Source organism: Felis catus, chromosome B2 (assembly GCF_018350175.1).
Source record: "Felis catus isolate Fca126 chromosome B2, F.catus_Fca126_mat1.0, whole genome shotgun sequence".
NCBI classification, from domain to species: domain Eukaryota; kingdom Metazoa; phylum Chordata; class Mammalia; order Carnivora; family Felidae; genus Felis; species Felis catus.
Window position 1 is genome coordinate 63557755 of NC_058372.1, and position 12753 is coordinate 63570507.

The 12753-nt window shown below is 32.7% G+C and overlaps 1 protein-coding gene across 9 annotated transcripts in view; it reads left to right on the forward strand.

Annotated features, from left to right (window-relative positions):
• FAM135A (family with sequence similarity 135 member A) overlaps nt 1-12753 on the forward strand; it is a 120834-nt gene that overhangs the window by 95319 nt on the left and 12762 nt on the right. For 4 of the 9 annotated variants that reach the window (XM_011282396.4, XM_011282397.4, XM_019830808.3 and 1 more), the window contains 8 exons: nt 274-347; nt 1688-1842; nt 2060-4418; nt 5874-6034; nt 8112-8203; nt 8711-8808; nt 10459-10610; nt 12413-12523. In XM_011282396.4, the coding sequence (XP_011280698.2) occupies nt 274-347; nt 1688-1842; nt 2060-4418; nt 5874-6034; nt 8112-8203; nt 8711-8808; nt 10459-10610; nt 12413-12523 (3202 nt within the window). The remainder of the gene's footprint in view (nt 1-273; nt 348-1687; nt 1843-2059; nt 4419-5873; nt 6035-8111; nt 8204-8710; nt 8809-10458; nt 10611-12412; nt 12524-12753) is intronic. The other 5 variants (XM_019830815.3, XM_019830816.3, XM_011282398.4 and 2 more) reach the window with 3 other exon arrangements.

The following is a 12753-nucleotide window of genomic DNA, read 5'->3' on the forward strand; positions in this document are numbered from 1 at the left end:
TCTAATGGTGAATAAGACAAACTAAATCTTTGTCTTCGAGGAGGATAGATCATGGATCCATAATGTAAACCTAAACTTCTCACTCTACATTTTATTGTTTCTCTTATTTCATGCAGTACCAAAATACGTATTTTAGCAACATTGAGGAGGGAAATTAATTCTTGTATAGGGGTGGTTATAGAAGGCCTAATGGAGGGAAGTTTCTTTTTCTACCATTGATTGACCTTGTAAATCATGCCATTTTATTCATATACCCTTTTGGATTTTTTTCAGGTACGCAGATTTTCTGAAGCGTTCTTCTGTTTTGAACATCCAAGAGAAGCAGCCATTGCATACCAGGAACTTCAGTGAGTAGCACAGACCCATAGTTTAAAGGATTATACCTCCTCTTGAGATCTCTGTCTCAAAGTTTTTCACACCAAATATATGGTATTTACAATAGAAGAAATTAGAATTTAAAGTTCAGAAATTCCCTATTTAAAGAAATTTGGTTTAATTCTATGAATAACTTTACCAAAGACCCATACCTTACATAAAGAAGCATATGCCCTATTCTCATCGCTCCCATATCAGACCTATTATAACCTTGGTAGTCCTAAACAGCTCTGGCTCCAGCCTTCCATTTTTCCATCTTATATCTTTATATTTGCAGGTAAGAATCTCTTAACATCTGTAATATATAAATTACAGATTTTCACAAGTGGTCTGACACTGCCTTTTTTTATGAAAATGATCTACAGCTAAAATATCCAGAATAGATGCCTTTCATTTTTCCTACTGAGTATGTTTAGATCTGATTTTCTTTGGCTTTAAAGAATATTTTGAGGACATTATGCTGAGTGAAGAAGTCAGACATAAAGAGTAAATATGGAACAAGCAAAAACTAAGGTGAAAAAAGTCGGAACAGTGGTTGTCTTGTTGACTTGGGCTAGGTGTTTGACTAGAAAGACATGAGAGAACTCTCAGAGTAGATGGAAATACTCTGTATTGTGTATCCCTTTGTCAAAATCATACAGCTAAGATTTGTATATTTCAAAGCGTGTGAGTTATACCTCATAAAAACTATAATAATGGAGTATGGGGGTGGGCAGTGAGTGCAGGTATATAGACAAGAAAAGCAAAATGTTAATTGCTGAAGTTGAGTGACAGGGTTTATTATACTACTCTATTTACTTTGATATGTTTGAAATTTTCCATAAGAAAAGGTTTTTAAAAAAGCATTTTGTATTAAAAATTAAACACCTTGTTTTTAATAGTTGTTAATTATATTCACAAACATATGTTAAGTATAGCAGTAACCGTGGAATACATTTTTTTCAATAGTATCATCAAGTTATTAGACATTTGAGCTTTTGACATTTCTCCTGTATGCTGTTCTCAGCAAATCAGTAAATTTGCACATCAAGCATAGATAAAATTTTGAAATAACATTTAAAAATATAGAAGAACATAATAGAAATTAAATAGTTTATCAACAAACCATAATTTTGTAAGTCCATAATTGTCAACAAACCATAATGTTCACTGTACCAGAGTTTCTATCTCTGACTACAGAGCTCTTTCATTAGGAGGTTATATCTTTAGGAAAGGGGCAGATGAGAATGGTGAGAGAAAGGGTGGTGTCTATAAAGTGGAATTGAGTATGATATTTTTTAATTACACTCTGACTTAAAGAAATATTTTTCAGTGCTCAGAGTCATCTACAGATGTGCACCGCTATCAAAAATACTTCCTTCTGCAGTTCTCTTCCACCTCTACCTATTGAATGTAGTGAACTAGATGGAGATCTCAATTCATTACCTATAATCTTTGAAGATAGGTATTTAGATTCAGTTATTGAAGGTAAGTATAATCTAAACTATCTAAGTTGTGTGTGTCATTTTCAGTATATTCTTCGTAAGATATATAATACCATTCCTTGGTGTGGGACCCTTTTTCCCCCTCTAGTTTTATTTATCTTTGAGGATATTAGAAGGTTATAGTCAGTAAACGTAGTCTTAAATCATGTGAGTTCGTACACGTTGTTTTAAATCTGAATCTTTTTTTCTTTGGATAAAAGACTTAGATGCACCCTGGATGGGAATTCAGAATCTTCAGAGATCAGAGTCCAATAGAATGGATAAATATGAGACTGAAGAAAGCTCTATAGCTGGACTTTCTAGCCCAGAGTTGAAAGTCAAACCTGCTGGTGCCTCCAGTTTTTGGTATACAGAAGGTGAAAAGCAGCTAACAAAATCTCTAAAAGGAAAGAACGAAGAATCGAATAAATCCAAGGTTAAGGTTACTAAGCTCATGAAAACAATGAAACCTGAAAACACAAAAAAATTAATAAAACAGAACTCTAAGGATTCTGTGGTTTTGGTAGGCTACAAATGCTTGAAAAGTACAGCATCAAATGATCTCTTTAAATGCTTTGAAGGCAATCCTTCACATAGTCAGAAGGAAGGTCTGGATCCCACAATATGTGGATATAATTTTGACCTAAAGACCTACATCAGACAGACAAGTCAAAAGGAAGCTAGCTTTTTGCCAACTAATACAGAGAGAACTGAACAAAAGTCTCCAGACATTGAAAATATGCAACCAGACCTGTTTGATCCTTTGAACTCTGGCAGCCTAAATCTTTGTGCAAATTTGTCCATTTCAGGTAAACTTGATATCTCCCAGGACGATAGTGAAATTACACAAGTGGAACACAATGTGACATCTAGAAGTTCATCTGACGATTGCCCTGATCATCAAACAGCCCCATCTTCAGGAGTCAGAACAATTGAAGTGAAGCCCTGTAATAAGGATCCTTTCAGTGGAGAGAAAATAACTGTTAAAATAGGACCTTGGACAGAGCTTCGACCAGATGAACTATTTGTGGATAATTTACACCTACCCAACTTTGAGTCCTTAGAATCTAATGGTAAATCTAAATCTATAGAAATAACACTTGAAAAGGAAGCTGTGCAGGATGCAAAGTGCCATTCTATTGGAGAATCATTAGCTAAGTTAAGAAGTAACCAACCTGCTTCTTCTACAAAAGAATACCATGTTGTAGTAAGTGGAGATACAATTAAGTTACCAGATATTAATGCCACATATGCCTCATCTAGATTTTCAGATTCAGGTGTTGAAAGTGAACCAAGTTCTTTTGCAACACATCCAAATCCTGAAGTATTTGAAACTGTGCAAGGGCAAGGTCCTTACAGTAACGAAAGATTATTTCCTCAAGTTTTGATGAAACCTGATTATAATGTAAAATTTTCATTAGGAAGTCATTGTACTGAGAGTACAAGTGCTTTAAGTGAAATACAGTCATCTTTGACATCCATAAACTCTCTACCTTCTGATGATGAACTGTCACCTGATGAAAATTCTAAGAAACCTGTTGTGCCTGAATGCCACCTAAGTGATAGCAAAAGTGTATTAAACGTAGGAACAGTTGACTTGCCAAAATGTGACGATAGTAAAAAGTCCAGTATTATTTTGCAACAGCAGAGTGTCATATTTTCAGGGCATTTGGACAATGAAACTATAGCAATACATTCCATAAATTCAAGCACTAAAGACCCTTTACAATTTGTTTTTTCAGATGAAGATACTTCCTGTGATGTGAAAAGTAGTTGCAGCTCCAAACCTAACTTGGACACTATGTGTAAAGACTCCCAGAGTCCTGATAAATCTAATAACTCTGCAGGGACAGCAATTACATTAAATTCAACACTGGTTTGTGTAGGTGCCCCTTGTGTCGTTTCAGGTTCCATTTCTACTAATACAGAAGTTAGAAAAGATGAAACTGTAAAAAGAAAAAATGATGATACCTTAAATCTCAAACAAATAAATTCAGAAGCCCAAACAGTTAAAAATGAAACTCACCTGGGTACAAGTGATCCTTTTTCAGCCAGTCCTGATATGGTTAAACAAGGGCTTGTGGAAAATTATTTTGGCTCTCACAGCAGTACGGATATTTCTGACACATGTGCTGTTAGCTATAGCGACTCAGTTAGCCCTCAGAAGAAAACTTCTGAAAAAGAAATTAGTAATCTTCATCAGGAACAGGGTAAAGAGGATGAGGAGGAAGAACAGGATCAGCAAATGGTTCAAAATGGGTATTATGAAGAAACAGATTATTCAGCTTTGGATGAAAAAGTAAATGCTCACTATACAAACAGAGATGCACTAGAAGAAGAAAGACTTATAAAATCTGAAAAACTAAACAGTGATTATCTAAAAGATGGTATAAATATGCCTGCTGTCTGTACTTCTGGTTGTTTGTCCTTCCCATCTGCACCACGAGAGTCTCCTTGTAGTGTTAAGTATTCTTCGAAAAGTAAATTTGATGCCATTACAAAACAGCCAAGCAGCACTTCTTACAACTTGACTTCATCAGTCTCCTGGTATGACAACTCACCAAAACCTCAAATACAAGCGTAAGTAATAGAGCACAATGGCACGTGCTACTAAATATACGTATAGAACATATATATGTATGTCTCTGATAACATATATATTTCATGTTCTCTGGTTTCTGTAATACAGAAAGTCCTTCTTTGATTAACTATCTAAAATGGAGACATGAACTCCGTATACTCTGTGACAGAAGACGTTGTTCTCCATATGATTGTCCTGCTCTATGGGCTAGACATTTTTGATACAGATTTTCCATTGGTAGTTATATGCCAGATGTATGGAATAATTGGGGTTAAAACTCTTTCTTTCATCAGTACCTCATTTCTCCCCCACTAACTTCCAGACAGCATAGATTTTATCAGTGCATCTAGCAAATAAGGGCGATGTTAGATAATGAACAAAAGGTTAATAGAAACTTCCTAAACCTACCAGACCCAGATTATCTCAGCTAAGTCCGTGGTTTCCAGACTTGAGATTTCGTGGAGCAGTAAAGTATTCAGAAAAATTTGAGGATATAAGTTTACTAACATGGCACTAGTTCTCAAAATACTCTGCTACCTTATTCCAGTTGGAATTATAATCCCTGGAGTAAAAGGTCTGGTCATGTCTACAATAGATTTTCCAAGTTCCCAGATTATTCAGATTTATATATATAATTAAGATACATAGTGCCTAAAGCTAGTGAAACAAGGGAGGTGGTATGATCTGTTAAAGAATTGTAACACTGAAGGTTATATCACCTTCTGGGTACCTCAAATTTTTCTGAGTCATTAATGAAAACAATTTATGTCTTCATCCAGTGTATCCTGCTCAGTTTAGTAGGGTTCATCAGCTTCTTCTCAGTCCAAATGATATAATGTTATTTTAACAATTAACTATTTTAGTTAATACTTTTTGATGTTTGCAGTTCCTAAGTTGATTAGATTTACCACTCATTCAAAATGAGTATATACCACTAATTATATTTAGTCACGTCCCCCTCTTGGTTCTGTTCCTTTTTATTGGTATTTTTAAAGGAAAAATATAAATAATCTAAGTGTTATAACTACCATTCTTCCTGTTAACTTGTAGAACAGCTCCTCAGTTTACATTTAAATAAAATTGAAAAGGAGCAAAGAGGATAAGCTTTGATTACAGAATAAGCATCAGATTGTCATCTTTCTGGTACTTCTCCCAGCTTTTCTACAGAATATAAAATTTGGTAGGAAGCATAACTTCACTCTTAATATTTTCTTAGTTGATTTCAAGTTTAAAGCATTCATTGTATCTTAGCAGAATATGTACTAAAAATAGCAAAGAAAATTACTCTCTGATTTCTAAATTATTTAGGCGATCCCAAATATTTTGATTATTTTAAACCCCAATATCTGCTGGGTTTCTTCTTATAGTTCCCTAAATTCAGCATGCTGTCTTTTTGGTTCTAAAAACTGAATATGATACTTAGTAAAGAGTATCTCTTATTATATTTTGTTCAGCTTCCTTCAGGCAAAAGAAGAATTGAAGCAACTTAAACTCCCTGGGTTCATGTACAGTGATATCCCTCTGTTGGCATCCTCAGTCCCTTATTTTAGCATGGAAGAAGAGGATGGTTCTGAAGATGGAGTACATCTTATTGTCTGTGTGCATGGGTTAGATGGTAGGTAATATCTATTTGATATAACCCATGGCAACTCAATATATTTTCCTAATAGATTTCATTTAGTTTTTATTTAATCTTTGAATTGGAAAATATTTTAAATTGCTTAAACTAATTGAATCTTAAATACATTCTAAGACAAATATGTTTAACTTTGCGTAGTATTAGATTAACTTTTAAATAAATTTTCCATGGAACTGTACCAACATTCTATCCATGTACCAACACTTATTTATTTTAACTTTGGATTTTTCTATCTTCTGTTGTTCGTTTTGTCAGCAGTCACCTCATGGCAGTCATTTTGTCTCCCTTTGATAGTCTTCCTAGTGCCCTTTTAGCCTGATGCTTTAAGCCTTATGAACTAGAAAAATCAATACCTAAGAATTAAAGATTCACTAACTAGGTGTAATTTAAATTCTAAATATAGTGCTACAGTTTTATGGCAGCTATTTTGGTTACTGAACAGACTTTTTCCCCTAGATTAGGAACTATGTTAGAAAATGCCAAATATTTCTAGACTAGCAGATTATTACTGTGCTATAATATTCTGTAAGAACAAATTGAGGAAAGATTTTGTAAATTATAAAAATACTAAACACAGGTCTAAGCTAGTAAATATTCACGAAATTGAAGATTTTTCTTTAAAAAAAAGCAAAACTTAACTCTCAAGAAATAAAGTATCTCCAATACTGACCTCTCCCCCCCCCCCCCCCCCCCCCCCAGCCCCCGGAATAAAATTTTCAAAGGATTATTGCCCAAGAAAGACTTCTTGGCCCAGTAGAATCTCTGGAAAATTCTTCTTTGAAATTTTTATGAAACACATTACCCCCTATTACATAAATTGTTCCAGAATAATAGGAAAAAAAAAAGGAATGCAGCTTATTTTATTCCTTGAAGTTAACCTACCCTTGTTGCTAAATCTGGAAAAGATGTCAAACCCACACCCCAAAGAGAAGCAGACCTATCTGACATAAATTTAATAATGATTTAATAACACTCTAGCAATGTTGTGGAAATAAACAGGTAAGTAAATGAGTAAAAAAAATTTTTATATGTCCCCCAAAATATCTAGTAAGTAGAATCAATACATTAAGTCACTACAACAACTAGGATTTAATTCCCAGAATGCAAAGATAAGTACATATAAGGAAATTTACTTAATAATAAAGGAAATTTATTAATAAAATATAACTACATCAGCAAATCAAGTAAGAAACTATTGATAAAATTCAATGTCCCTTCCCAGTTTTGACCACTAAGCACCAAACCTTAAGTTTTAAAAAGCATTAATCTGATTTATTAATATGATTAAGCATATATATTCTCAGCCAGTGGAAAACATATACTTTGTAGTGAAACACTAGTAGTATTCCTTGTAAAATCAGGAATAAAACAGTTATCTCTATCAATGCTTGAAATATCTAAAAGATAAAAATATTGGGAGGGTAAAGTAGAAATCCAATAATCGGGAACATCTTTACATTGCTAATTAAACCAAAGGAAGTAACCAAAAAGCCACTAATTTTTAAAAGCAATAATTATTTTTATGTTATGTATTATATCTAACAAGTATTCTATATTTATAGATATCTTTTAAGTTAGTAATTAAAATAAACTCTCTTAGATTATGTAAATGGAATTTTATTTCTACTTAACTGTTGCAATACCGCCAAAGGAAGTGAACAGATTAAATCTGAAACACATTCAAGGTTTGTTAAATGATCAACTATAATAGTGATGGAAGGAGTACTTCCGTCAGTCATTCACAGCAACCACATTCAGCAATCTCCAAAGCTAACAGTATAACAAATACACCGTCAGATAGGAAAGTGAAAGCATCAGTGTGACCAAAACTCCTAAGAAACCAGGTGTGAAAGACATTGTCTGGCTAATGGAAATCAGCTTTGAAATGAAAATTGAGGACTCTATTTCAGAGTGCTTTGTCTGTTCAAAACTGGCAGGCATCATATATTTAAAGACAGATATATATTGGTCTTCAAATATATGATGATATACTTTGTACCTTTTGCTTTATCTCATCCTTTAGACATAATTTTTCATTGTCTTCATTTTCTAGGTAACAGTGCAGATCTCCGATTAGTAAAAACTTACATTGAACTTGGACTGCCTGGGGGAAGAATTGATTTTCTTATGTCTGAGAGAAATCAGGTACAGTATTATAGCAGTGTTTCCAGTGGAAACAAAGATTTTTGTATTGCTTTCTACCTAAATATTTGCTTACTACAAAATGTCTGTTACTACTAGAAATAACTTTTCTGATTTGTATGAAATTTAACATTAATACGTATCACAAGGAAATTGAAATCACTTACAGTGTGACTTGTGAGCTCTTCACATGCACAAAATTTCTAGAATTTCACATTTCTATGCAAAAATTTTATTACTTAAACCATTGTAAATAACCTTACATTAAATGTGGATGGTGGGCTAAACAACCAACCTAATGAAGCAAGTGTTATTAAGAACACTGAATCTTTTCTTTTCCTAGAAATTTACTCTTTTGCTCATTTTAATATAATGAATATTATTCACCAGCTTCTCTAAAAAACATTGATCTTAACCATATTTTAATACCTAAATTAAAAATGTTTATATTCAGTTTTTCATGTGATTATTCATATTCAATATATAATATGTCTGTTTTCCTTTGTTTAGAATGATACTTTTGCTGATTTTGATAGCATGACTGATCGCCTTCTAGATGAAATAATACAGTATATTCAGATATATAGTCTAACAGTCTCAAAAATAAGGTAACTTTTATCATATTCTGTAATATTATACAACATTTTTATGTCTGTGAATTATAGAAAAATTACAGAATTTGTAGTAGTTTTGTTGCACTATTATGAAATATAGGAGACAATTCAGTTTATCCAATTTAAAGAGAAAAGAAAAAATTTTAAAACTTTAGGGAGAGACCATTATATGTTTCCATTTATATGAATTATCCAGAATTGGCAAACCAGAGACCAAAGTAGATTAATGATTACTTAGGGCTCGGGGAGATGGCAAATGGGGAGGTAATAGCTAAAGGGTATAGGATTTTTTTGAGGTGTTGAAAATGTTCTAAAAATCTCTTGTGGTGGTTGCACAACTCTGCTAATGCACTTAAAACTATTAAATTGTACATTTTAAATGAATGAATTTTATGTTACGTGAATTATATCTCACTCAATAAAGTAGTTACCAATAAGAAAGATTATAGAGCAATGGATATATACAAACGAAGCAACAGAAATACTTCCAAGATTTCATGACTGTACTTTGTAAGTCTGTTTTCCACAAGCAAGAGATGATGATCAGCCAATATAAGTCTCATAATTTAAGCAGATATTGTAGATAGACATGGGAGAGAGAAAAATGTTTGTTTGTTTGTTCTAGTATAGTAGGACTTAAAGAAAAAGTCAAAACTAATCATTCTGCCTCAAAAAGTTTAGTAAACCTTTTGTTTACTAAATTTAACACAGTGATCTTATATTCCTTTTATTCATTTGAAAATAATATTTTAGTTTTTTCATTCATCCACAAAAGTCTTACATCTTTTAGATTAGATTGTCAATTAAAATCAACCATTATTCAAAAGCCTTATGTGGTTAATTGAGGCTTGTTAGTTACCATCATAACTCTCACCCCACAGCTTCAGGAACTTCACCTTGGGAGGGGAGTTTATCCTGAGCTTCTCACTAGCTGTATCTATAAGCCAGTTTAAGATAGCTTTCAAACTCTCTTCTTTCCTTGCTTATTATTCCCAGGGATCAATATACCATCTATTATAAAATGATGGTAAGCAGAAAGGCTCTTTTGATTTAAACTATTCCTTAATAAAAGTGAGGTGCTTTATAAATATTAGTTATTCTTTTGGTATAATCTTAGATTTATAGTAAGATAATACACATATTTTATCTGTGCCTTGAAAGTACCCAAAGAACTCTCCCACTTTAGAGTGTAGACCAGAGAACAAATGAAAAAGTATGTAATTTCTCCTAAGTTATCCTTTATAGGTACAATTTCATTATTTTGTTTTAAATCGTGACTTAATGAGTAATAATTGCAATGTGTGGTTAAGGAGGCCCATTTATCATCCAGTCAAACTGTAGTTTACTTTTAAAATGTATTTGTTTCTAAGCACTTACAAACTATGAATATAAATTTTCTGATAAGCAATATCTTGTTTCTGCAGAATATACATTTAAATTATATAATAGGAATTTTCTACTACATTCTCACATTTTTATCTTCAAAACTTAAGTTACATAATTTCAAAGTATCAAACCATAATTTAAAACATTCTCGAAATTTCCAAATTCTTAGTATTTCACATCAGTGTATAGTGATATTAGCGTTAATATTTCTTTTTAAAATTAATACTATGGGAGAAATGTCTTTTTTTTTTCTTAAAGCTTTATTGGACATTCATTGGGCAATTTAATAATCCGTTCAGTGCTTACAAGGCCAAGGTTTAGATATTACCTCAACAAACTTCATACCTTTTTATCTCTTTCTGGACCTCATCTTGGTACACTCTACAATAGCAGTGCTCTTGTTAATACAGGTAAAAAGTTTTATTGTTCAATATAAAAAATACGGCATGGGGAGAAAATTTAAATACGGATTTAATGTTTTCTAGTGTTTATTTTAGAGCTGATATGTCACATACTTGGAATTGATGAAACAAAAGATACAGCTATTTTTCTACTTTGTCATGCACATGAAACAAGCTGATAAAAGTCATTTCAGAAAATGAATATTATATTGAGATGATATATGTCAGAAGTCACAAAAGCATTTTTAACTGTTTTTAGTTAAACTATCTAAATATTTTCAGTAAATGTTTATCTTATAAACAGGCTATTCTGTCGTTCCATTAATTGAGCAGATAAAAAGGAAACACCTGTATTTAAGGTATTATAAAGTTATAAAATATTAAATGTAGGATGTTAAATCTGACTTTGTAACAAAAAAAGGGATATTATGAAAAAATACATTATAAAATTTTTGAACAAATTAAATGAGAGTTAAGACCCCAATTTTGATTAGAATGAATATTTTCATTAAGAAAGAACTGATACTTGGGGCACGTGGGTGTCTCAGTCGGTTAAGCATCGGACTTCGGCTCAGGTTATGAGTTTGAGCCCCACATTGGGTGACCTCAAGCCCCACTTCGGGTGACCTCGAGCCCCACTTCGGGTGAGCCCTGTTTATCTCTCTTTTCTCTCTCTCCCCCTCTCTGCCCCTCCTGGGATTCTCTTTCTGCCCCTCGCTCACTTGTGCCTTCTCCCTCTCAAAAAAAAGAAAGAAAAGAAAAATCTGATACTTGGTTTGCCTTTTGTTTGGTTTGGTTCTTCCCTTGGATTTTTTAAGTAGTTTTTATAGTTTAGGCTATTGATTCCCATTGTGAGAATAAATTAGATTTCATTTGTCTCTTTGCATTGAGGCTTGAAACTCTTATTTCCATTTTCTCTTTTACTTTCATTGACAAAGAAACCATACTGTTTTCCTTGTGCTGCATTCCAAACTCTGGTATCCAGAATAGATTTGGATAGTGGTAGATTTTTATAATTTTAAAAAGAGGACATGAAAAAGATGAAATCAGTAAGTAACATAAACTAGAACCCAATGTGAATAGTATGCAGCATTTTGAATTTCTTCACTAAACTTTAGTTACAAATTTAATCAGTTAAAGAGTTTTTTTTCTCTTCTTCCCCTGTTCCCCTCTGTAATATCAGAAGTAACAAAAGTAGAAATTGATATTGCACAGTTTTGAAAACCCATTCCAGAGTGATTGGGGTTTCACTTAATTTAAGAGGAAGATGCATTTAAGTATGGGTTACTGATAAGTAACCATTGTAAAGAAATAGAATTAAATATGAAACTTCATTATAATCAGCTCTTACTAGAAAACATTAACCAATTGCTAATCCTAAGAGTTAGTCCTTATACAATTAGTCCTCCATAACTATATTTATCTCTAGACTAAAGATTCAGTGCTTAAGTATTTGGATCTACTACTGTGTTTGAAGTTTTTCCATCTCTGCTTCTTTATAATTTGAACAAATATATCTAAAGGTATAATTTTCCCAAATTTGTTCTTCTTAAACCATTATCTATTTCATTACTGAATAGGCTAGAAATAGCAAGCCCTCTGTCAACAACCATTAACTCATAGTTAAATGTATATGTTTATATTTGTTATCAGAAAAAGGAAGTATTTTGCAAATATATTTGTTATTAGCTAAGAAAATGCTAGTTTGGTAGATGTCATTTTTGAAGTGAAATGTATTTTAAAATTAATAATCTTGACATATGTTACCCTATATTTCCACTTTTACTCACATGTCATCTATAACTCTCTAGGTCTGTGGTTTATGCAGAAATGGAAAAAATCAGGTTCTCTTTTACAACTGACATGTCGAGATCATTCAGACCCCCGCCAAACTTTCTTATACAAGCTTAGTAATAAAGCAGGTAAGTATACGGTAAGAGTTTTGAAAATATTCACTTGAAAACCTATTTAAAATAAGCCTTTAGCAAATAAATTATCAACATGTCTTTCTGGTGATTAAAAAAGTATCAGTCAGGCGTGCTTGGGTGGCTCAGTCAGTTAAGTGTCTGACTTCGGCTCAGGTCATGATCTCATGGTTCATGAGTTCAAGCCCCATGTCGGGCTCTGTGCTGGCAGCTCAGAGCCTGAAGCC